Source organism: Pteropus vampyrus, unplaced genomic scaffold (assembly GCF_000151845.1).
Source record: "Pteropus vampyrus isolate Shadow unplaced genomic scaffold, Pvam_2.0 Scaffold147, whole genome shotgun sequence".
NCBI lineage: Eukaryota > Metazoa > Chordata > Mammalia > Chiroptera > Pteropodidae > Pteropus > Pteropus vampyrus.
In genome coordinates, this window is record NW_011888928.1 from 1,962,202 (window position 1) to 1,986,548 (window position 24,347).

General features: G+C 49.5%; 1 protein-coding gene across 1 annotated transcript; it reads left to right on the plus strand.

Annotated features, from left to right (window-relative positions):
* Positions 1 to 4,410: 4,410 nt before the first annotated feature.
* On the plus strand, positions 4,411 to 23,393 carry SDC4 (syndecan 4). The gene is made up of 5 exons (XM_011369346.2): positions 4,411 to 4,546; positions 16,209 to 16,347; positions 17,430 to 17,476; positions 18,300 to 18,501; positions 21,340 to 23,393. Exons 1-5 carry the CDS (start codon positions 4,478 to 4,480, stop codon positions 21,489 to 21,491), a joined length of 609 nt encoding a protein of 202 aa, XP_011367648.1. The 5' UTR covers positions 4,411 to 4,477; the 3' UTR covers positions 21,492 to 23,393.
* Positions 23,394 to 24,347: the final 954 nt, after the last annotated feature.

A 24,347-nucleotide genomic window follows, 5' to 3' on the forward strand; every position in this document is an offset into this window, starting at 1 on the left:
TTTAGAATTCTTTAAAATACCTCCAGTGGTGGCTGACTCACTGCGTGGGCCTTGGTTTGCCTATCTTACAATGAGTTTTCCTATCTGCTAGATTGAGAGGTTTGGGAGGGTCCTTCTGAACCCAATGTTCCCAGTTTCTGCGGTTATGCAAGGCAGTGGCTGGACTTTCCACGGCCTCTGGAAGATCCAGGCTGTCATTATCAGGAACTGGAGAGAGATTTGCATGGCAAAGAAAACTGGAGAGGGTTGGTGCCATTCTGGGAGAGAGAGCCCCACGCCCCAGCTCTCAGCTGTTCTGAAAATAGCGACATGATTACCTGTTATTTGTTTTGTGTGAGGAGCTGTTGAGGAGGGGGGATAACTTGAGACTCAGAAGGAGACCTCTGTGATGATAAAAACCAGATAACATTTACATTAGCATTACATTTACATTACATAACATTTACATTACATGTGCTAAGCGCCATACTGTCCACACTCATGATATAACTAAAATGACTCCCAAGTTACAAATGAGGAAACCGAGGCACAGAGCGGTAAAAGGTCCTGCCCCTGGTCGCACAGCCAGGAGACAGCCCAGATCTTTCTGACCCGGAAGCCTGTGCTCTGAACCTCTAACTCTAACATCAGGGAGAACAAGATGTCTGCCCAAGGGGAGGGACAGGGACAGAGGGACTAGAGGTCTCAGGGGAGGGACAGATGAGAGCTATCTGGAGAGGTGAGGGATTTGAGAAGGCTTCTAGGAGGGAGAGGCATTTGACAGGATTGGTTGTAGCTTCCTGAGCTTGGTGTCTCTGGATACTCCAGCTGTGTACCCAGCCTGGGTTAACTCTGGCCTAGGAGGCCTGGGGAGAAGGGGCGGAGCAGCTTCACCCCTGTCTAGGCTCAGTCTCAGCTCCTCTCTGAGCTGTGTGCGAGGTGGGCGCCTGTTGACTCTGAATCATTTCTCTGCTTGAAAGGAAGCTGGAGGGAGGCTATCCTCCAGACTCATTCCATCTCAGGGGTAGAAAATAAGGAAGGGGTGGGGGAAACAACATTGGTGGGGAGCATGTACTACGCACCTAGCACTTCACCTTATTCCATCCTCCTAATCACCCGAAGAGGTAGATCTTTTATCCCTCCCTATTTTACTAAGGAGCAAAGTGACTCTCAAACTTTCCTCCAACTGGCAAGTGCTAGAACCAGGATTTTAGTTAAGAACTTCTTGACTAAACTTGTGTGGGTTTTGTTTGTTAGTTTGTTTGTTTACTTCGATCTCAGGCAGGGAATTGAGGGTTTCTGTTCAGTTCTACAAACCTTTGACTACTGCGTATTGTTTTTTGGGAATCAAAGAAGAACCCATTAGAACTTTTTAAAAGGCCTTAGGATCTGGTCGAATTGTTTTTAAAACCCTTTGGAGGGAGGTAAGGACTTCTTTGTGGATCTAAGAGAGAATCTGAAGTTTCTTGCTTCAGAAAAATGTACATAGAGACACAATACCCTACTAAAGTAGTGACCAGCCATGTACCCTCTGTCCCCAATCCAAGGGGCACAGGTTAAAACCTTACAAATCCACGTATCGCACACCTTCAGAGAGATTCTCAGACCTTGGAGAAGGGGAAGTTAAATTTCTTAATTTCAGGGGGTTGGGATAGTTTTCTAGAAGAGCTCGCACTGTCTCAACTATCAGTGTTCAGTCTTTTTTTGCTAGTTGATTCTTTAAGTGATTATTGAAAAACTGTGTACTTCCTGGCACTTTTTAGTTGACAGCTAACCTTTTTCATCCAAAGTTTATATAGCTACAAAGGTTGTAATTTCTGACACGTTGTAATACACTTAAAAATAAATGGTTACATCATTCTTTTAAATGTATCCAGTTAATTAAATACCCTAGTAATTTGATACATACAATCATCCATTTAAAAAATTCATGAACAGAGGCCCTTCTCTAACAGTCAGAATTTTTATGTCATTCTTTTTTCTACTCAAACTCAAATTTCCACTCCATGTCCCACAACAAACTTTTATCATAATGTATTTTGTATGCTTCAATGGCTTATCGATAACTCTATCCTATCTCTCTGCCTACATATATGCAAATTAGATCATTATTTTACGTTCTATGACCATAAGACTAAGTATTAAATTTTCTATTATTACAATTATCATGAGAATGCAATTGATCAAAACAACGTAAATATATTACAATTTTTTAAAGTCCTACGAAAAATGTTTAACACTTTGAGATACAACTGACATAAACTATACATATTTAAAATTTACAATTTGACATATATATATATATACGCTTGCGAAATCAGTCCTACAAACCTGGATAAATAATTACTAAACAGAAAAAGTGATACTGGGTAATTTCAATACTCCTGGATGAATATTGCTTGTGCGGGAATGAGATAGGTTTTAGCCATAATTTTATCGCTATTTTTTATTTTTTAAAGCTGTACAGCAGTGATGTGCCAAAGCCAGGTTGTACTGGTTCAAGTTTTAGGAATTTTAAATATAACTATTACTAAAAGTAAAATTCTAGAAACTTACAATTAAATAAACTATATAAAAACCAAAGGACATAAGTACTCAAAACTCAAAATTTCCTAATTATTTTCCTACATTTTACTGTTGTCTATACTCTTGATATTATTTGCACCTATTGTGTCTCTATGGTAGAAATACTGCTCCTCGCTAACCAACTCCACGTTCAGTGACATCACGTTGGCAGCTTGAATTCAGCTACAGGCGAGTACTTACATCACAGAAATTGGCAAATGGTATGCATTAGCACCTCCCGACTCCCTCCCCTCCTCGTTAAACATTCATCAGCACACCACCGACTCTAAGTGCTGAGAAACCCTCCTTTCTTAAAGAAGCTGGTAGGAACGAAAGGAGTTTTGTTATAGCAATGTGAAATCGCATAGTGATCTATCACCCAAAATTATTTTTAATGGTCTATCAGCCGACAAGTAGATCAGGCCTTCCTTCAATTCTGTGAGCAGCAAAGATTGCAAAAACCATCTGACTTGCAAAAGGATTTCTTATTCTGACATGAAATTCATTCATTTTTCTCAGTTTATTTCCAAATTCTGGGGAAGGGTTTTGAGAATAGCTGAAAAAAAATTGCTTACCTTTAAATCTGTGGGGAAGAACATGGTCAGCATTTGAATTTTGCTTTACTGTCAAGGCTCTCTTGAAAATCCCAAAAGATTTTCATCCTGATAGTAATTAAGGGATGGGATGGAAGAGAGGAAGTCACTGCCAACTTATAAAGTATATGAATTTATAATATACCCACAGAGGCCAAAATATTCTGACTCTGAAGCCATGCTTCAGCCTTAGAAAGACACACACACACACACACACACACACACACACACACACACACACACACACATTAGTATATGTATATATGTCTTTATATCATATACTATATTTTTTATGTCTTTAAACCATATAAAATGAAGAAGAGATAAGGCTAGGCATCTTTGGTACTTTATCATAGGATGGTCCCCTCCCCAATAATTCCAACAGTACTTGTACTTGGGGCCCCAGAGGATTTACCATCCCCCACTTTCCATGCACTGTTAGGAGGATACAGGGATAAGGTGGACACGAGATTTTCTTTTACAAATGTGGAAGCAGATCTGAGAATGGAGATAAACTTGCAGACCAGTTCTCCAAGAGATTAAACTTTTTAGGATGCTCAAAATCTGGAAAAAAATCCCTTAAAATAGAGATCAGCCACCCTAAGACCAAAGAGTGTGCCCATGGCTTGGCTCTGTTCAGAACACTGCTAAAATGGTTTTTACAATTCTAAATGGTTTTAAAAAAAATAAAAAGAAGAATGATATTTAGCGACATGTGAAGTTTTTATAAAATTCAAATTTCAGTGTCCACAAATAGTACTTTATTAGAACACAGCCACACTCATTATTTTAAGTATTTATTGCTTTCTTTGAACTACAACCCTAGAGGTTAATTGTGACAAGTGACCGTATGGCCCGCAAAGACTAAAATATTTAGCTCTTTACAGAAAAAGTTCGCTGGCCTCTTCAAACTACCGTGTTCGTGTCCCATTTGGAAAGCTTTCGGTACCCTCGGAAGAGAGTGTACCCGGTTTGAGGGCGCTGGTCTGTTTAGACCACCCTGTTCAAGGCCTTTCAGCCCGTGGACCTCAGTTTCTCCAACTATAAAATGGGGTTAGGCGCAGAGATCTTTGGGGACCTGCTTAGCAGGGAGTCAAATAAAGCGGGTTGGGGCTCCTGGAGGACGGTGACCTAGGGTAGGTGCGGAGCGGAGGCGGGTCCCTTGGGGTTTCCAGCTCCGCGGGCAGGCGCAGCGCCCCGGGGGCCCAGCTTTCCCGGGGAATTCCGGGGGGGAGGCGGGAGGCAGGGGCGGGGCGGAGCGGGGCTGGCCACCGCCTATAAGGAGGGCCGCGCGCCCGCGGCGGCCACTCGCCTGCGCGCCTTCCCTGGACTGCGCTGCTATGGCCCCAGCCCGCCTGCTCGCGCTGCTGCTGCTCCTCGTGGGCGCCCCGGCTGCCGCCGCAGAGTCGGTAGGTGCTTGCAGATTTCTGCGGGGGTGGTGGGGAGGCGGACCGGCGCCTCCTTTGTTCCTGGGAGCCTGGAAGAGGGTGGGTGATCAGGGCGCTACGCTGCCCCACAAGGAGACGTCGAGGCCGGGGAAACTTTGTTGGAAACTTGGCTCCGAGGTCACGGGGAGGCCCTGGGGGTGGCTCCTCCACACTCTGTGCGCCCGCAATTTGTTGCTCTTCCCGCCTTCCCCTGGCCTCAGCCCCGCCGCGGGCTCTAGGCTGGGACGTGACTAAGCCGGTGTCACCTTTCCCCCCAGCACACACGCTCTCGCCCCTTCCCTGGTGATCCTGGGACAGGCTCGGAGCCTCGAACTCCCCTTCTCGCCCCCTGGGCGCCCAGAGCAGGCAGCTCTAGCATCCGAGATGCCTAGGTGTGAGAGGGGCTGCAAGTACTCGAAACGGGGAGGAGTCTAGGAGTGTGCGGGGCCTTGTTTCACACACCCGCGGACTGGAGAACTGAGCCCTGACCTCACCTCTGGCCGCGGCACTGCCACTGGCTTGTGACTTAGGGCAAGGCCTTGCCCCTGCTGAGTCTCAATTTCTCTGTCTGCACAAAGGGTATTGGACGAGTGGGACGGTAGGTGACCAGTGCTTCTTTAGGGTTCCTACGAAGTTGAGACTACTATTTCCAGGGGGAACGGGAGAGGTGGCTCTGGTTCAGCATTTCACCGGGAGTTGAGCCCCTGCTCTATGCAAAAAGGGTACTTATTTCTGCTCAATGCAGAACGGGAAATCGAAGCACCCACCTGGAATGAAGTGAAGGAGGCTGGGGAGGGAAGGCCTCAGTGCGCCGTGAGAAGGCTTTCCTACTCACAGCCCACTGGTCCCTGTCGTAGTTTACAAAGCCCAGATGCTCCATTCGTCCCAGCAGCCAGCTGGGGAAAAGGGAGGCAGTGTCCTCTGGGAAGTTGGGGGTGCAGGAATTGCTGGGAGAGGCGATCTGTGCCCCCTGCCCCAGGAGCTTTGGCTTTGTGCCGCCTTCCTGCCCTTAAGCCCCTTATGTTGTGAGGACTATTTTGGGGGGAGTGAGTCCCTGTTGTCAGTTCCTGTATGGGGCTCCTATTTCTCTAGGCTTTCTTAAGGGAAAGTCGACCTCTGAGCAATAACGCCTCCAGCATGATGCAGGCACGCAGTGATGGGAAATAACACAGGGCTTATGTTGTGCCTGGCAATGTTCTAATAGGTTTCTCACGGCTGTTCTGATGGCTCTACCCACTAACTTAAGCCCTTTTTACTGTTCTTAAACTGGTCCTGAGGCTAGAGAGGCTAAATAACTTGCGCAAGGTTACACAGCTAATGAGGGGCTGAGTCAGAATCAAATTTAGGCAGCCAGACTTCCGAGTCCTGCTCTCATCTTGTCGTCTGATGTGCCTGTGGGTGGCTGCATTTGTGTCTCATCTTCGAGTAACTTGAGATTAGTTTAGAATCTAAAGATTTGGGGTTGGCCGGCCTCAAGGAATGCTAAGATGGCAAGAAACAGACTCAGAGTGAGGTGATGACTTCCCTAAACTCAGGGCAACCTTGACAAGAGGTTAGTGGCTGAGCCAAAGACTCAACTCAAGCCTGCTGCTGCTCCCTGGGGCAGTGCTCTAAACTAGGCCCTGAAGGATGGGTTGCAGTCCAGCAGTTGTGGGGGTCATCCAAAGGCATGTCATGTTGGTTCCTGTTTGCCTCAGCAGTGTGGGAAGAAGGGGAAAGACCCCACAGGTTTTGAGGTGACTGCATGGGCAATCATGTGCCATTCTCAGCTCAGTGCTTCAGAGTGAGGAACAGACAGCTGTGTCCCAAGAGCAATCAGAAGGATGTGGTTTGGAGGAGGGCTGTCAGTCCTGCGTATGGTGACCGATCAGCTGGGGAAGAAGTCAGGCCTGAGCAGCTGCTTCCTGAGAGGGATGTCCTTCTCTCTAATCCTGACCTCAGCACTCCCATTCTTGGCCAATGTCACAAACCTTCCACCTCTAATTGGGTCACAGGGCTTCCCCTTTTGAGCCTACCACCCCCTTTCCTCCCAGGGTTGTGGCCGGAAAAATCAGACCTTATCATAGTTGGATTAGACCATGGAGGTGATGGAGAAAATGAGGCCCAAGGAGAAGGTTTTTGCTAATAGCAGTTAGGATTTATTGCGTGCTTCCTTATGCCAGGTCGGGTCTTTGGAAAACACTCCACGAAAAGCCTGTGGGGATTGTATTATGCTTGTTTTACAGATGAAGGAATGAGAGGTAAAATAGGTTCCACTTGGGGTAGCTGAGAGCATCCAGGCCATCAGAATCTCTGTCCAGTCTCCCTCCAATAAATGCTGTTGGGGTCCCTCCCCAAATTTTAAGTTTAAGCCGAAGGCCCGCCCTCCTCTTGGGGGGTGCCCCTCACTCCCTAGGTGCTACAAGTTTCGGGAAGAGAATCTAGGCTGAGCACCCAGCCTCTTCTTCATTTGGCGGGGCTTGCCATCCTAAACCAGTTCTTCCTGTCCAGCTGGGAGTATTCCCTGAACTGCTTTCCTGCCACTCCCTCCCTGGCCAATTAAAGGCAGCCTTGTTTTGGGAGCTGAGAACCCCCGCTCCCCACCCAGAGGTGTTGCTGCCCAGGACACAGCCCACCTATGTGGCACCAGGCCCAGCCAGTTCTGGGGAAGCATCCCCCACCTACCATTGTACTTTAGCTTAGAGATGTTTTGGTCTCTGAGAGTTCTCTCTTTGATTGCATAGAAGTAGGGTTGGGGCGGAAACCCAAGGGTCTAGGACCCTTGAGTGATCAGTGAGAGCTCTTTGAAATTCTTAGAAGCCCTGAGAGGTATCAAGCACCCAGGAGAATATTTGGATCACGGTTTGGGGACTCCATGAAGTTGGGTTTCTTTCTTTCTCTGGGTTGACATCCTCCATCTGTAAAATGGGATTTGAACTGAGTGGCCTCAAGAGCTCTTTCCAGCTCAGGTATTCTATTAATAATTAAGTACCTATGCTTTGAAAAAGGCTGTGGAAATCATAAAGACATCTGAGGCATTCTCTCCCTTGAAGAAAGTTCTGGTTGATGAGGGAATGAATAGATCCCACCAAATTCTGAGTTGTTCCACCCACCCACAAACACCCAAGGCAGGAACTCTGCTCTGCTAGTTTTTAGAAAAATTCCTGTCTGGTAGTTAGTAGTCAGGAAACATTTGTATGAATGAATAAATAACATTCAGGCATGTAACTTCATTTTAAAAGGTGCATGGAGGTAATTTATTACTGATATGAATGCCTCTTGGTGATGCCGTGAGGCAGATATTATCTCCATTTTTACGGGGAAACTGATGCTCAAAGGAATGTAGTGGCTTGCCAAGGTCAGAAGAAGGTCTGTCTGATAACACAAGGTGTCTGTTTTGAGTACCCTCAGAGAACATTCCAGATCAGGAAATTGGCTGGGTTAGAGGTAAATACCTTGGGGTTTACTTCTGAATTGCTAGGTGACCTTGAGCAATAGGCTTATCTCTGGATCTCAGTGTCCCCAACTCTAGAATGAGTCCTTCCAGGGTCCTTCCTGTTCCAGTAGCCCCCTGATAGGAGCCGGAGAGCTTCTTGGCCTTCTTGGTCAAGAGCCTGAACGAGAGAAGCTAGGGTTAGGGGGACGTTCAGCTCCCGCCGTCCAGGCTTTTCCAAGGACTTGGATGGAATTCTGAGCAGCCTGGATGAGGAGCAAGGAGAGCCAGGCAGGGCTCCCCACCCCAGCCCCAGCTCCCTCCTGGGAGGAACTGACTCCTAACTGTCCTCAGCCTCCTGGACTGCTGAGTGTGATCTACAAATGACCATTTAAAATCGGGAGAAGGGGCTGGACAGGGCTCTGTGAGTCACTGGAAGAGAGAGCTAGCTGGCCTGCCTGAGTCACCCATTTCCTTTCTACCTCTTGGCTATGGAATGGCTCTGAGTGGGAGTGTTGGAATGGGCTCCTGAGTTTTCTACCTTGTTCTTTGAGAGACCGTTAAAGAAGGTTAGCATCTCGGGGTCCAGGGCCTTGAGGGGACATACAAGAAATACTAGCGCCAGGTCCAGACCTTCACAGTGCCTTGCCTGGGCGTGGACTTTGAAAGGGTAGAGTTCAGCCAGTCCTCAAAATTGGCCTTTTGGCCTCTGCTGAGCAGGTAATGCTTTTTGCTTTTTTTTTTTTTTCCTTAAAGCAAAACTAAGGCTGCAATGCAACTGGTCTGAGTTCGTAGAGCGAAGCAGGTGTAGTCCACATTGGATGTGACCTCCGCGGTCTCTGGTCTTTCAGACACCCGCTACTTGCTTCCTGGGACTGGCTAGAGGCATTGAAACACTGGTGTGGAGTTATACAGACCTTGCTCCAGAGGTGTGAAGTTTACCTCTTACCCGCTACTTGGCCTCCAAAGAGCCACACAATCTCTCAGCTTCCTGGGCTGTAAGGTCTGGAGTTGAAGTAAGACTTCAAGTAAAGCTCCCAGTTTTGTGCCTAGTAGGGAGGAGGCAGTCTTAGCAACAGTGCCCATCTCTGCCCAGGCCATTTGGATGCTACCTGGTACCTTTGAGGAACCCACTCCCAATGCCCCTGGAACGCTTTCTCCCCTTCTCCCCTCCCCCAGTTCTAACCCACAGCTGCGAGGTGGGGAGGGAGGAGTCTAGGGTGGGGCTGATAGAGCCCAAATCTGCTATTTGTTTGTCTTAGAAGAGGGCTGTTTGCTAATTATCAGATGGGTTTATATTTAATCAAGAACCAGTTCCAGGCAGCCGCACCCCTCCTGCCGGGACCTGTAGGAACCCCTTGCCGAGCAGTTTGCAGCCTTGTTGGGAGAGGGGGCAGGAGGTCTGCAAAGGGCACAACAAGACTCAGGGTCACACACATCCCACCCAGGCGGAGGGGCGGTGTTTATGGCCCTAGGGAAGCTGAGTGAATTGCGAACAGCCCTCTGGGCTTCGAGGGGGTTTGGCAATGGACAGAAAAGGGACAGTGTTCTGGAAAGCCAGTTTTCCTATGTTTTCCTTGCCTGGTGCCTAGAGAGGGAGGAGGAGAAGGCATTTGTCAACAGTTGGGGCCTGATTTAACCCTTAGATGTACAAGAAACCTGACTTCTGGGTTTGGTTTGTTGTTAACTCACTGGCAACCTTGGTGCGGTCCTACGTCTCTAAGTCCCCTGGCCCTGTCTGCAGGAGGCTGGGTGACGATAAAGTGGTACATTTCACAGCCAGGAAAACCTAAGTTGCCATCGCAGCTCTGCCACTCACCCAGCGTCATGCAGTTAATAAGTCACTTTGCTGATGGGAGCCCCAGAGTCCTCTATAAAACACCTGTGTCACTCAAGGGTCATAATCGATGTTTAGCAAACTTGTAAAGTGCTGGCTTAAGTTTAGTTTATTATTAGCGGCTACACAAGGGTTCTTAACCTGGCCAGAGGTTGGCTTTGGGGAGGTGGCGTCTATACACACATTGAAAATGTAAACCGATGGTTACAGTTCTCGGGGTTCAAAATTTTTTATCCTTTTTAGAGGGCTCCAGGAGTTCCCAAAAGATCACTTTGCTCTGAACAGTTCTTTCCAGCTTTGGCCTTCTGAAGCACCCCCTACTTTCTACCCATCTCTGCGCTCCCTCCCTGTTACTCCCCACCCCCACCCTTTGGCCAGGCCCTCCTTACTCAGCCCCCCACCCCCCTTTATTCTTCATGTCCCCCTTCCCTGTCCTTCAAGCCCGGGAGCTCAGCTGCCCTAGTTTTCCCTGGCACAGTAGAAGAGGCTGCTAGTCAGGTGACACCTGGGGTAATGGAAAGGGGAGGCGGGGAGAGGCTGGTGTGTGTGGAAACAGTGACTTGGTGGAGCCTCCCGGTCATAGCCAGGCCTGCAGGGACTAGCTGTACCACTGGAACCTCAGGGCATGGGGCCAGGGGTGACCCCTGGCTGGGCAGGTCCCTAGGAGTAAGGACACTCCTTGTCCTGGGGGAAGCCGGGCTGAGAGATGTGTGTGGGACAGACGGACTTCCGGAGCGGTGGATTCCCCACACAGGGCAGGGGAGGCTTTGAAGGGGCAGGAAGCCAGCACCCAGAGCTGATCTAATCAGTGGAGACAAGGCTATCAGCAGAATGGGGAGGCTTGTTTACGTCCCGCCCTTGGATCCAGCCAGGACCACGAATCCGCTGCCTAGATTACAAACCCCAGCTTCAATGCACCTCTGTCTCCTGGCCCTGAGGGAGCTGGCCCCTCCCCACTGTCTCCACCGGTAATCGGAGCAGTGCCCAGCTTGGTTACCAAGCCTGAGACAGAGGGAGGCTTGTCTTTTTGAGAACTGTCTTTCACAGGAGGGGAAATCAAGGCCCAGAGAGGGAATCTATCAAGATCACCCGGGGAGTTAGTGACAGGGGTGCGACATCGGCTTTTGGCAGGGGGGACTTACAGAGGCTCCAGATGCTCCCACCCTCTGCCCCCATTCCTAGCTGGCACCCCAGGATCCTGGAGGCCTTGCTGTGGGAATGGGCTGCTCTGGGGCGGGGGAGGGTTGGTGAAAAGCTGGCTGCTGGCAGTGCCAGGCCTGGCTTCTCTGCTGAGTGATTGTGTTCAGAGTAACCTGACCTCAGAGTGGGCAGAGCCAACACTCAACCCCCCTCCTCAACCCCAGACCTGGCTTAACCCTTTGGGCACCAGATCACCAGGTCATGGATTGGAATGTGGTTTCTTTTTACCTTCCACCTATTTTTTTCGTCCCCAAAGCAGAGCAGGAAATACTCTGGGAATACAGGTCCCAGGTAGAATTTCAGGCATCTCTGGTCATTGCTGTTTGATCCTTTTGGAAAAGTACACCTACTGGTCTTTCCTCGGCTGCTATGTGCTCAGCACAGGTGCTCCAAGCTGTGTGGTTTTAGGGGGGCCCTCTGCCCATCTCAGGGTCTTTTTCTCTTGCAGAGTCTGAAGGGACCTGATTGGTTGTTGAAAAGCATCTGGTCTCAGAAGCAAAATGATAACCCATTATAGGGTACGTCCCTTCCAGGTTTGCCAAGCACCTCCCCACCCACCGACCACCTTCTTTCTAGCAGTGGAACTGCTTCTATGTCTTTTCCCAGGTCCCTCTGACCCTTGGAGCACTAATCCCTTCAGAAGGAAGGCAGATAGGGCTTAATAATAGCTGCTACTCATTGAGCACCTGCTGTGTACCAGGCCACATGCTGAGTCCCTTGCACACAGCTGATGCATTTTTCACTTAGTCCTCCTCATCCTGCAAGGTGCCACTAGCTCTGGTTACAAAAAGAAGAAACAGATTCAAGATGGGAACTAAGCCCCCAGGCTCATAGAGTCCGGAGGTGGTTTGCTTGTGGATCTGCCTTTTAAAGTAACCGCTCTAGTGGACCCTTCCTTGCTGCCAAGGTGCACAGTTCTGATCGTGGGCCCCAGATTTTGCTCATTCTGGGGGATAGCTGACCCTTCAGAGGCGGGTGAGGGGGAACAGTGACTGTTTCAATGGCCCGCTCTGGAGATCTGCCAGGTTGGATCACTCTGATGGGTTTAGTCACGGAGCCCAGGGCGCTTCCCATCCCACCTCCTCCCCAAATCTGGCTTGTCCAGTCGTCCTCCTAAGAAAAGAGAGTCCCCGACCCTACCTCCCCTGGGGAAGAGCCAGGTGGGGGCAGGCTCTCTTCCCTCTTTTCCTTGCAGTTCATAGTTAACCAGGCCCTGACCCTGAACTTCTTCTCCCTGGCGCCCCAGCCAAGTTTCTATTCTTTTGTTTAAGCCATATCGCTTTCACCTTTGTTGACTTCTCCAAGGGAAGGGGTGCCCTGGAGCCCTGGCCTGTGGGGCTGTGGGGTTGGGGTGGAGAGGTGAAGCGTGGGTGGCAGTGAGACATATCGTTGTGGCTAAGGTCATGGTCCCGAGAAAGACCTCGAATTGAATCACAGCTCTGTCGATTTCTAGCTGTGTGACTGGATGAGTGACTCAACTGAACTTTCCTGCGAAATGGGTAGAGCACCTTATGAAGCTGTTGTGCCCGTAAAATGAGCTCAAGTAGAGAACCCAGCTTGGTGCCCGGCACATAGCGGGTTCTTGTGCTAGCCGCCCCAGCTCCCATGCTTGTCCTGGGTGACTAAAGCTGTAGGACTTTGGGATAGGGTTGGTGACCTTTTCCTAACTTCAGGCCTATAGCCTAAGGACTGGGTAGAGTGACAGCTGCTGCCTGCGGATTTGCTGAGACCCTTTGGGGCAGCCAAAACCTTTGAGGGGGAGGGAGGACAACTCCAGCCTGAGAGCCACAAGACCTAGGTTCTAAGTCCAGCTCTGCTGCCAGCTGCTTGGGTGACCTTGGCAAAGCCCCTCATCTTTTAATCTGTTTGCTAGGTTATAAAATGAGACTGCTGGACTCTGGCTTCAGATATCTTCTGTTGGCACGTGTTAGTCCCTTTAGAGCAAAAGAGCACCTACCCCTATTCCACGGATAGCATCTCTAAGCCTGCAGGCACCAACTCCAGGTGCCCACCTTCATGGCGCCAGCGGTATCTGTGGGACCCAGAACCTCTGCCTTATTCACCTGGTGGTTTCTGTTGTGCATCTGCGAGAAGGACAAAGACACGGGGAGACCCGAGGGCACAGAGAGGGTGCCTGTGCATGCACACGCATGTGCATACACGTTCCCTGGGCAGGGGTGGGGTGAGCTGAGGAGAACAGACCACATGCTTAGCCAGGAGCAGGGTGGGGTCCCTCTCTGGTCAGGGATGAGCCTGGCTGCTGGGTGGCCTGGTTCTTCAAAGCCACCCCAGACTGAATGGGTCTTGCTGAAGAGTGTGAGGGAAGAGGGGGCTGTTGGCAACCACCACCGCCCCGCCTCACACACAGACACACTCAGGAATGAAGACCCACAACCTCCTGCACTGTGGTCCTGTCTTAAAGGGCTCCTGCTTATTTGGGAATTCACCTGTCCTCAGGGGTCAGGCCAGAGCGAGGCAGAGAGGGAGCTTCTGGAGCTGAAGAATTTAATTTCCTGCATCTTCCCATCAGCCCACCTCCCAGAGCTTCTCCCAGTTCCCCTGACTTGCTGTACGAAGGCACCAAGTCTCATCTAATGCGGCCTTTAGGGACCCCCATCCTTTTACGTCCCAAATACGCATCTCACGAGGTCTGATCTTGGCCATGCTGCTAATCCCTGGTGTGACCTTTGCTGCCTATCCTCTCCAGGAACCTGGTATAAATGTGAAGGGTTAAGGATGACCAGGTGACCACAAAGGGCGCTGCTTATGAACAAATCTAGTTCAGCCACAGTTTTGCTGCTGGCTTCATACCCGCCTCCTCTTAGTCTTTATTTCACCAGTGTAAACGGAGGTAGTTACCATCGACCAATCAGTGTGCTGATTCCATGGGTTGTTTTGAAACACCCCTTAGCACTTTCACACACTGAAAGAAAAGCAAACGAAGAAGCAACATTCCATGGCTCCTGGGGCAAGAAGGAGGATGGAGGGTCTTAGCCTGAAACAGTCCCATGCATCTGACCCCAGCCCCTATCTTGAGGACTTTGAACTCTGACTCGCCACAGCCAGTCTGGTGTCTTTCCTTTTTGGGCTGATTTGACCTCCACTGAACAGGGCTCCTTCTACCTGGCTAGGCAGGGCACTCTATGTGCATGTGTATATTATATGTATGTGGTTAAAGATTCAGGTGACCCAAGCTTGGGTTCTGGTCTAGTGCGGCCATGTTTCTGCCCGTGTGAACTTGGGCAAGTGATTTGACCTTTCTGAGCCTCCACCTCCTCTTTCCACTTCTGCAAAAAAAGACCTACTATGAGGACCTACTTCATGCTAAGTGCTTAGTTTAGCTAGGTAAGCCACGGCAGTCCTGCTGTCAGGTTCCGGGCCCCAGAGAAATTTTCATCAGGAGAACAGGTAGGAGCACAGGGACCCTGCCCTAGGTATAAGCAGCTTTTGCAACCATGGAGGAACCTTATTCTTGAGCTGCCAAACCAAAGCCACAGGCATGGGACTGTGTGCGGGGGCTGGTATTCCAGCGCCAGCAGCTCAACAGCTCCCGATTCCGGAGTCATGAAGTCATCCCTACCCGGGGCTTAACCCCTTCTGGCTCCCACCCCCATGTGTGCCAGGCTGTCAGCATAGAGTCTCCTCTCCTGCGGTGAATGTGTGTGCCTGTGCCGGGAGGTGTCTGCCCACTGCCTTCCTCCCCTCCTGACCCTGCTGCCTTCCGGGAATGCAGCCTATGCCCTCGTGGGGGTGGAAGAGGGCTTGATAGTCAGGTTCCACCCGCCTCTCCCCAGCAGCCAGTGGAGGCAGTACAGGAGGCGCCTGGGCCTCTCCTGAGATGGTGACCTTGTCTTAGGAACGGATATTCCATCTCAGGCTCCCCTCTGTGTCACTGGCTGTTTCATCTGGGTAAAAGACAGCCTAGGGCAGTCAGAAACAGAGATCTGGCCTCTTTCCTCTGTGACTTATGTAGCTAATTCACTGTGCGAACTTGGGCAAGTCACTGTCCTATTTGGGGCTCAAATCCTATGACACAAGACCTCTCCAGGTAGTGGTGTTTTGTAGTCCTGAGCAGAGCCCCGACCTCCTGCAGTTAGAGGCTCTGAGAGTGTGTTGGGGAGGGATGTGTATTGAACTTAATTGAAACCCTGACTTCTGACAATAGTAGACACTTAAAATTTTGAATTAATTAGTGAAATAATGAGCTTGGCCCAGGGCTGCTATTCAGGAGGCAGACAGAACCCCAGCCCAGGAGCTAAGAGAAAGGATGGTAGACATTCCAAATGCTTCCTACCCTCCTGAGTTCTAGGGCACAGGGCAGAGTAGCTGAGGTACTATAGGACCTTGGGGAGGTTCTTTGCTTCCCTGGACCTTTGGTATTTTCCTTTTGAAAGCTTCTCAGTGGGGTGGACCTAAGATTCTGCTGTGACCAGCAGGAACTGTGCCTCTCTGTGTCCTGCATGGTGTTGGGGCAGACTAGATCTGTGGGAGATGTTTAAAAAGCTGAATGCAAGAGTGTTCTTATGCGTGCACTCTGAGTCACCAGGCTGGGCAGCGCCCTGACCTGAGGCTGTCCTTTGGTGTGGGTGAGCCAGCCTTGCCTGTCCCAGCTTTGCCTGACTCAGCTGGGAAAGGTGTCCCATTGGGGACAAGACCAGAACCAGCAGCCCTCTCTGCTGTGAGTGAATCAGCAGCAACGGCATCCCAGAACCCTGGCACGGCGTATCCTCTGGCCGGCTATGTGGGTGGGGACGCTGGCTCTGAAGTCAGGCAGCCCTACATGGAATTCTCACTCCTCCATCTGCTGTTCGTGCCATCAAAAGAAAACGATTTCATGTCTTTAATGCCCACTTTCCTCACTTATAAAGTCGGGGTGATGACGTGTCTTTAGAATTACTGAGAACAGGGCCTGGCACATAGCAAGTGCTTAGTAAATGGTACCTAGTACTATATTTATGTTCTGATTTTTACTGCCTTTATTATTTTTATTATCCCAGAATGGAAAAGAGATTTGCCTAAGGTCACACAGCAAATTAGGGGCCAGGAAGGGTCCGGGACTCCAAGCTCTGGCCTGGTCTCTATCTAGCACCCTAGTTTACCTTCTCGAATACCATTTCACTGCCTTTCGGGGCTCAGGGGCTGTTGCAGACCATTAAGGGGGCTATTGGTTGATGCGGCTGCTCTTTTCACCCTAGATCCGAGAGACCGAGGTCATCGACCCTCAAAACCTCTTAGAAGGCCGATACTTTTCCGGAGCCCTACCAGACGACGAGGATGTCGTGGGGCCCGATCAGGAACCCGATGACTTTGAGCTGTCTGGCTCTGGAGATCTGGGTACGGAGGGTGTGATGGTGGGGGGCGTATGATGGACAGGCCTGGGGCGTGGGGCTGGAGGAAATTGTGGCCTCTCCTAGGAGGGTGACCGCGCCTTGGATTTTTGTGGAGATTTTTCTAGAGTGCCCCATCCCCCTCAGATAAGAGGAAACAAAAGTAAAGGATCAGCCCTTTCCATCCCTGAGACCGTTCCTGGGCTAGTTGTTTGTAACGAGGTTTTCTGAGCACCCTGCTAAAGGCATAGTGAGGGAGGAGAACCGATAGAGGGTTTTTTTTCCTTTGAGAAGGAAAAAGACATGGGGGCCTGCAGCGGCAGAGATGTGGGTGCCCAACCAAGAACAAGCCCCTGCTTCAGAGGGGGATGGGTGAAGGTGCCCAGGCCTCTTGGGGCTGGACCTGGGGCTGGTGCTTTACCTGGTTTTCTGCGACTTTCTGGCCCCGGCTTCTGGGCCAGACAGAGCTACTAGGAAACATCCCTCCTACATGTAGAGTGGTGAAATAATTCAAAGTTCGAGCTTTGGAGTCACATAGTCCTGAGTTCACACCGCTAACCTCTGGCCTCAGAGACTTGGTTTCCGAGTCTGTAAAATGGAAACAGGACAGTAAATCAGTGTCGCGATTGGACCAAGTTGAAGCTCTGTGCACACCCAAGCACTCAGTAAACGTTTTGATATTGTAATTTCTAATATTTAATATTTAATATTGCAATCTAGAATCCCGCTTTCGTAAATGAGTCCTCTGGAGATCTTGTTAAAATGCAGATTCCGGTTCAGTGGGACCTGGCATTCTGCACTTCTAACCAGCTCACCGGTAGTGCTGTCGGTTGCTGAATCCACCCTTTACTGAGCAAGGGTTTGGAGCTGACAAAGCACCTGCCCAGCTGCCAGCTCCCCATTCCTGGGAAAGAGCCTGGGGGGCAGGGGTTAGGAGCCCTGTTTTACAGATGAGGTGACTGAGCCTGGGGTAGGGATGACTTGCTGGACGTTGAGCATTTGGAAGCTGCTGATAAGTTAGGACTCCCGCCAGCTGTGGCTACAAGGGGAAACTGACCTCACACTCATACATCCTTTTTGAATTTACAGATGACTCAGAGGACCCCGAGGTTTTCCCCAAAGTAATCCAACCCTTGGTAAGTAGCTCCATGCTTTGCCTCTCCCCTGCCCCTCTGTAACACCTGTTGAGAGGGGCAGAATAAATGAGGGTCTCACCTCCCTCTGCAAGAAGGCTTTTAATTGTGGCCCTGGCCTCTTCCCGGGCAGGCACCACTGTGATCGTTGGTACACTATCCCCACCGCAAGGATAAATCACTGTCAACACTTAGATATGTTTCCAGCCCCTTTTCTGTCCTTTTATAGGTATTTTCCAACATAAATATCAATTATATACACGGTTATATGTATGCCATCTTTCACTTAAAATGGTCATATTTCTCCACATAATTAAGTGTTTTTCCTATTTTTTAAGCTGCATAATTATAGATCACCTGATTTCCCTGATTAATGAAAAATTCTGAAATTATAGCGGCATGGCAAGCATCTTACATACAAATCTTATGTACAAATCTCTGATTAGCTCCTTCCGACAGAGTCTCAGAGGCACATTGCTGCCTTAAATGGCAAGCAGCTTCTGCAGCTTTACCAAACTTCCCTCCAGAGTGGTTACTCTAAGAATAGCCGCCAAGCAGCAGTGAGTGGGGTCACCTGCTCCCCTGTCCCCCTTGGTCACATAATTTGTCCTCATTTGGGGACAGATCTGCTGGAAAGGTTGCAGAGAAGGGTTTGACCGTGTAATTGTTGAGGTTGCTGATTTTTGCCCCAGGACCACCTTCACCCATCCCCCTCTGAAGATGGCAGAACCAGATTCCCTGCCTGGCCGAATGTCCCTGTCCCCTGCCCTGGGTTGCTCCCCAAACCGTGCTGAGTCTTTGTCCCCTCTCGTCCTCCCTCATTCAGGTGCCCCTGCATAACCACATCCCTGAGAGGGCGGAACCTGGGAGCCGGGTCCCCACCGAACCCAAGGAACTAGAGGAGAATGAGGTCATCCCCAAGAGGCTTCCGCCATCCCTCGAAGGGAACGAGGATGTGTCCAACAGAGTGTCCATGTCCAGCACTGCCCAGGCCGGCAACATCTTTGAGAGAACAGAGGTCCTGGCAGGTAAGGTCCCTGCTCCTCACAGGGTACCCCGAAGAGGGGAAGTGTTCAGTGCTACAGGCAAGGACACCTTAGCCCATGCGGCTCCTTGGGGCCCCTTCCTTACAGCCACACTCAGAGTGTCCCAGCCTTGAAGGACTACACCTGGGGGGTGGGGCTCTGACTGTGTGCAGCCTGGTGGAGAGAAAGGAAGAACTGTACATCAAAGGCTTCTAAAGAATAGACAAGCTGAGTCATTCACTCACTTTAAGTCCTCCTCTTTACTTTCAAAGCATTTTTACTACGTGGGTTTGGTACCTGGGGAGTTAATTATTAAAAGTTAACATTCTTTGAAAATCTCCCTTGAAAGCCCAAAAGTTCCTTTGTATTGGGTTGGCTTCCCCTTCCCCCTGCTTAACAGCCTTCTGACTTTGGCTGAGAAGCTTTTGAACCTCAGCAGAAATGAGCCTCAGTTTCCACCTCTGTAAACGGGTATAGTAATACCTCCTTGGGTTGGTATAACGACTCCCTGAAAAATAGAATCTGAAATAACTTGGCAAACTGTAAAAGGCTGTTCTGATTTGTTAGTTTGATGTGTTAACCTAAAAGATATAAGGATGGACCAGCCTAGTGAGTGGGCGCCCTGGGCCCAAACTGGGTAACTCCTGTCTCCTAGTAACCAGCCGGGCCAGTAGCTCCCAGGAGGCTCCAGGTACAGAGAAGGAGCCCTGTGTGTCCTGCCTCCATCAGGACAGATAAAAGATCTTGTCTGCATCTTGCAGGTGAGGCTCCCTGGGAGTATAACCCCAGGTGACTTTGGGTCCAGCTCAGCCCTTACCCTGGCCTCCTCATACCCCCTCCCCACAAGCCAACATTGTTTTTACTTTTCCTGCACTACTTCCTGCATGATGAGGTGGCGTTGGGTGCTGTTGAAACTGAGGGGCCGTTAGAGACCATTTAATTCTATAAGTTTCAAACTATTTAGAAGTATTTTAGAGGTAAAGCCTCCCCCATCTTCAACCACAGTTTCACTTCCAACTGGCAGATGTGGGATTTATATTAAGGTTTTGCTTGACTAAGTGTTCTATTTTTAAAGACAATTTTCCCCCCTTAAAACCTTAAAAGTGGTTTTAAAAAACCACTGATCTAGTCAAAACAACTGTTATACATGGGGACACTATGGTCCAGAGAAAGCAAACCACTTGCTTTGGGTCAGGTATCAAGAGACAGAACTGAGTCATTCACTCGCCTTAAGTCTTTCTCTCTTATTTTCAAGCATTTTCACCACCTGGGTTTGGTACTTGGGGAGTTAATTATTAAAAATTAATATTTGAATCTTCTAGTTTAGAATTACACAAGTCTAACACCTTCATGGAGGTTAACTGAGCTAGCTGAGGTGGGACCCTCCATTCCCACCTTTTACGCAGCACCTGAGAATTTGGTTTATCTAGTCCTTTCTATTTGTCTTATGATTCACATTGCTCCCCTCATTTGAGTCCCCACAACAATTCTATCAGACAGGTATGGTTATTGATACTTTTACAGATAAGGAAATTGAGGCCCCGAGAAGCCAAATAACTTACCCGAAGTCACAAAATCAGGAAATGGTAAACCTGGCATTTGAATTTAGGACCACAGCCATTTCTGAGACTGTACTTGAACCATGACCTTGTGGGCAGTCCCGGCACAGACCTACCAGAGGAGCTGGGGTCATCAGAGGGAAAGGTGATTGGTGACGAGAATGGGGTTGATACCTGATATCCCCTGTGCTTTTCCTGGCATCACCTGGGGGCCTTTGTTACAGCTTTTTCATAGAGTTTTAGCCAAGAAAGAACCTTACTTGGCTCTTGTGCCCCGATTCTGTGTAGGGAAATTAATCTTCTTAGGCTGAGTAAGGCCGAATTAGGGGACTCAATCTGCCACAGAAAGGATTCTGTGAGACATCCCTGCCCCCACAACAAACAGGAATGAGCCATTCAGGCCGCCTGGCGTAGTGCAGAGAACATACACTCATCAGGGTTAGAAGCCCACATCTGCCCGACACTGGCCAGGTGCCCTTGGGCTGTGCTTCTCTCTGAGTCAAACCGTGAGTGTCATTTTTTAAGTACTTGCTGTCATGCCGGCCTGATTCAGGGTGCTGGGGGCACGGATAGAAACCACAGATGTGTACAATTAATGAGTATTGAGCATATGCCGTGCACTTCTAAGCACGTTAAGTGGATTAATGTATTTGATCCTTAGGACAAACGTATGAAAAAGGTACTCATTATTTCCATTTTGCAATGAGTTAGATGAAGGAACTTGCCTAGGGTCACCCAGCCAGTTAAGCGGGAGAGATGGGAGTGAGTGCTAGGCCTTAACCACTGAGCTACATATGTAGGGTCATAAACCACCACCTGTAATAGTCTATAACATAGCAGTATGACATGATAGTGTGTTACACCTGTGTATGGCAGGGTATACTTGTGTGCAGATAGATCTGTATACCTGTCTGTAGACGTGTAGGCTGGCGTGGGTTCGTGTGCACACAGGGACAGCTAGAGGACCATGGGATATTTCTGGCTTCCGGCTCAAGCTGCTGCTGGGGAGTTGGCCTGCTCCTGGGGAAGAGCCTGGCTTTGGACTCAGGCAGATGTGGGTTAGAATGGTGGCTTTGCCGCTCTGGCCCTGTGGTCTTTAGTGACTTCTGGTGATGGCCCCCTTCTCAAGAGTGAGGTCTTGAGGATCAAATAAGCCATCAGCATGCTGGGCACAGGCGGCAGCAGTGGTGAGGCCGTAAGAGAATTGACCAGGTGGCTGAGGGAGGGCACCCAAGGTCCCGAGGAGCAGCTCTCACCTCACTGTCCCCTCTCTTCCCTTCAGCTCTGATTGTGGGCGGCGTCGTGGGCATCCTCTTTGCCGTTTTTTTGGTCCTGCTGCTGGTGTACCGCATGAAGAAGAAGGACGAAGGCAGCTACGACCTGGGCAAGAAACCCATCTACAAAAAAGCCCCCACCAACGAGTTCTATGCCTGAAGCTTCCTCAGGGGCACTGGCTTGGACGTGAGGCGGGCGGGAAGCCGAAGGATTTTGGAGGGTGAACAGTAAGGTAGGGGGAGGGCAACCTAATACTGTCGGCATCTCCAGCTCTGACTACGACTTAAGTGTCAGGAGAGACGTCATCTTCTAGTGTTCCTGCCTGCCGCTTCTTGATCGTTCCAGCAGAAAAATGAGGCTACACTTGGCCTTTCCGAAGGCAGAGTCTAGGATTGGATCATTTCTTCATTTTCCAGTTTAGAATCTAGGCCCAGCTTAGAGCCTATACTGACCATGCCTCATTCAGAGCCCCTCTGAAGCTGTCCTATGAATCCTGCTGGGGGTCCGTCCCCAGCGCCCCGCTCCCTCCTGCTCCCCTTCACAGCTGGTCCCTCTGCCAGGAACTGGGAGAAGGAACTAGAACCACCCACACCTTAAGATGTGTCTGTCAAGGGGCGCTCCTGTCCACACTACAGCAGTCTCTGTGGGTATATATCTTGGGCCATTCTAGGCTCTTTCAAGTGACTTTTTTTGGAGATCAACCTTTTTTATGTGGGGAGGGAGGGGAAGCAAGGAGGGCGGGGAGAGAAGCTGAAAGTTAACGCCGAAATGGATTCGTAGAAGAGTGGGGTGTCTTTTTTGACAGTTCATTCCTTTGTGCAGAGGCTCTGCCTGGGCCAGAGCACACAGGTGCTGAGGCGTCCTCCGCTCTCTTGCACGTTTCCACAGAACCTGCTAAGTTTGTATTTTATGAGCTGTTTTTTGTTTCTGTTTCTCAAAAGTGAGAAAAGAACCAGAGATATGATTTTTATTATTTTTTTTTTATTTTACTATTTATAGCTTCAGACAGGGTCTCTCTTTCCTTTTCTTTAAATCCCCTCCCCATTTTTAAAAGTATATTTTACACTCCTCTTTGTGACTTCAACCCTTTCTGAAGCTGCTTCCTCTAAGCAGCAGCTTTTGCCGAGACATAGTTTTCTAGCAGATCCCAAAATGCAATGTAAGGGATGGTGGGATATTTGTGTCTCCTTTCTTGTAATATATTATTATTCTTTCAAGGTTCTAGAAAAATAGATAAATATATTTTTTCAGGAGATAAGTGTGATATTTCCAATTTAAACTTGGCTGGTTGGTTGAGTGAGTGAATTTTTATGTGGCTGAGTGGGGTTTTTGCCTCTTTCTCTTGCCCCATTCCTGGTGCCTTCTTCTCATTAGGCTACAATAGTTCGGAGTAAGACCAGTTCTACCTTCTTTCTAGCTTCTGCTTTGAGTCCAGCTGGTATTCCTTCATTTCTCCAAATTTAAGAGAAAATTGAAGCTCTGCACTAGCCAATACAGTAACCACTGGCCACATGTGGCTATTTAAATCAATTAAAACGATATAAAATTACAAATCCATTTCTCAGTTACACTAACCACATTTCAAGTGCTCAGTTGCCACGTGTGGCTAGTGGCTGCTGTAGCGAGCAGGCAGGGAGAGACCATTTCCATCTATTGGACAACACTGCTAGAGAACTAAACTGGCTTAGCGAGTCACAGCCCCAGCTTTGCTGGGATGACCTTTGTCACCCTGGGCGAAGTGGGGTGGGGTTGGGGAGAGATGATGAGGCCCAAGCTCTAGAGCCTGTTATCTGACCTTCCGTCTCCAGAGAGGAGAGGCCTGGTGGCTTAGCCCTGTGCAGGCTGCATCTTCTGACCCCACTGTCTGGGGTTCAGGGGAATCAGTCTTGCTTCCCACACCCTTCACCCCCATACCCCAGGATTCCCAGCTGGCTGGGTCCTTTTCTCTACCAAACCCCACCCCCGTGTCCTTTCCTCTGGCTGTGTTGGGAGTGAGCACTCACATTGTTGTCTGTTACTGATTTTTGATAAAAAGGTAATAAAACTTGGTACTTTCTAGATCACCTGCCTCTGTGATTTTTAAGTTCATAAGAAGTCACCTTTTCTGGGCTCTTGTCCCTCCCTTGATATCGATGGAGCCTGGGATAACTGCCCTGACTGAATGCCCTTTGGGGTGCCAGACACTCAGGGACAGAAATATAAGGAGCCAGGAAAGGACCTGGAGGGGAAGAAAGTTAGAGCAGGCACGTGTGGCCTTGTGGGGCGTGTGGCCTGTGAGTTGTGTCTCACCTACCTAGGCCAGTCATATGTGTTTACAAAACAAACACGAAAGTCCTTGGATTAGTCACCACCTATAAAAATGAGATCATCTCCCATAAAAATCCAGATTCCCCGCTTGTCTTGGGGAAAATAAGGTTTGACAACTCTCAGGGTGCAGGGCGGCAGTTGGCAGTTGCTGACAGCTGGAGCCCATCTGGACGTGGTCCTCGGCCTCGCCAGTCCCCTTCCACTAGCTTCTCTCATGTCACCTGCTTGGCCTCAGCAGGCACTGTAGTTGGCAGACTCTAAACATGTCAATCTTTGTAACCCTGCAAAGTGGGTAAGATCCTTTAGATCAAGGGACCCTCTGCCCTTAGCTTGTCTGTGCAAATTAAAACCTTAATCCCAGGGCTCTGGATTTTCATGGTCTTTCCTTGGTGCCATGTTGGCTTAGTGCTTCCTTGGGGTTGGGGAGAAGATGGGAAGAGGAACTGGTAGTGGAAGCAAACCCCCATGTCACACGCGTGTGCCAGGAACCCATTCTGTTTTACACATGGACCCGTTTAATTGTTACGATAATCGCAGAGTGGGTGCTGTTAGCATCCCTATTTTACAGATGGAGAAACTGCAGCTAAGACGTTAAATAACTTGCCCAAATTGATACAGCTACCAAGGACAGAGGCAGGATTTGAACCCAGGCAGGCGAGTTCTAGAGTCTGCTCGTAACCAAACTGCCAATCAGAGGGTTTATGTCAC

Excerpts from the sequence above, each read along its gene's own strand:
- SDC4 (XM_011369346.2), top strand. The coding sequence starts at position 4,478 with ATGGCCCCAGCCCGCCTGCTCGCGCTGCTGCTGCTCCTCGTGGGCGCC. Across the intron at positions 4,547-16,208 it reads CGGCTGCCGCCGCAGAGTCG|ATCCGAGAGACCGAGGTCAT; the intron begins GTAGGTGCTTGC and ends TTTTCACCCTAG. Across the intron at positions 17,477-18,299 it reads CCAAAGTAATCCAACCCTTG|GTGCCCCTGCATAACCACAT; the intron begins GTAAGTAGCTCC and ends TCCCTCATTCAG.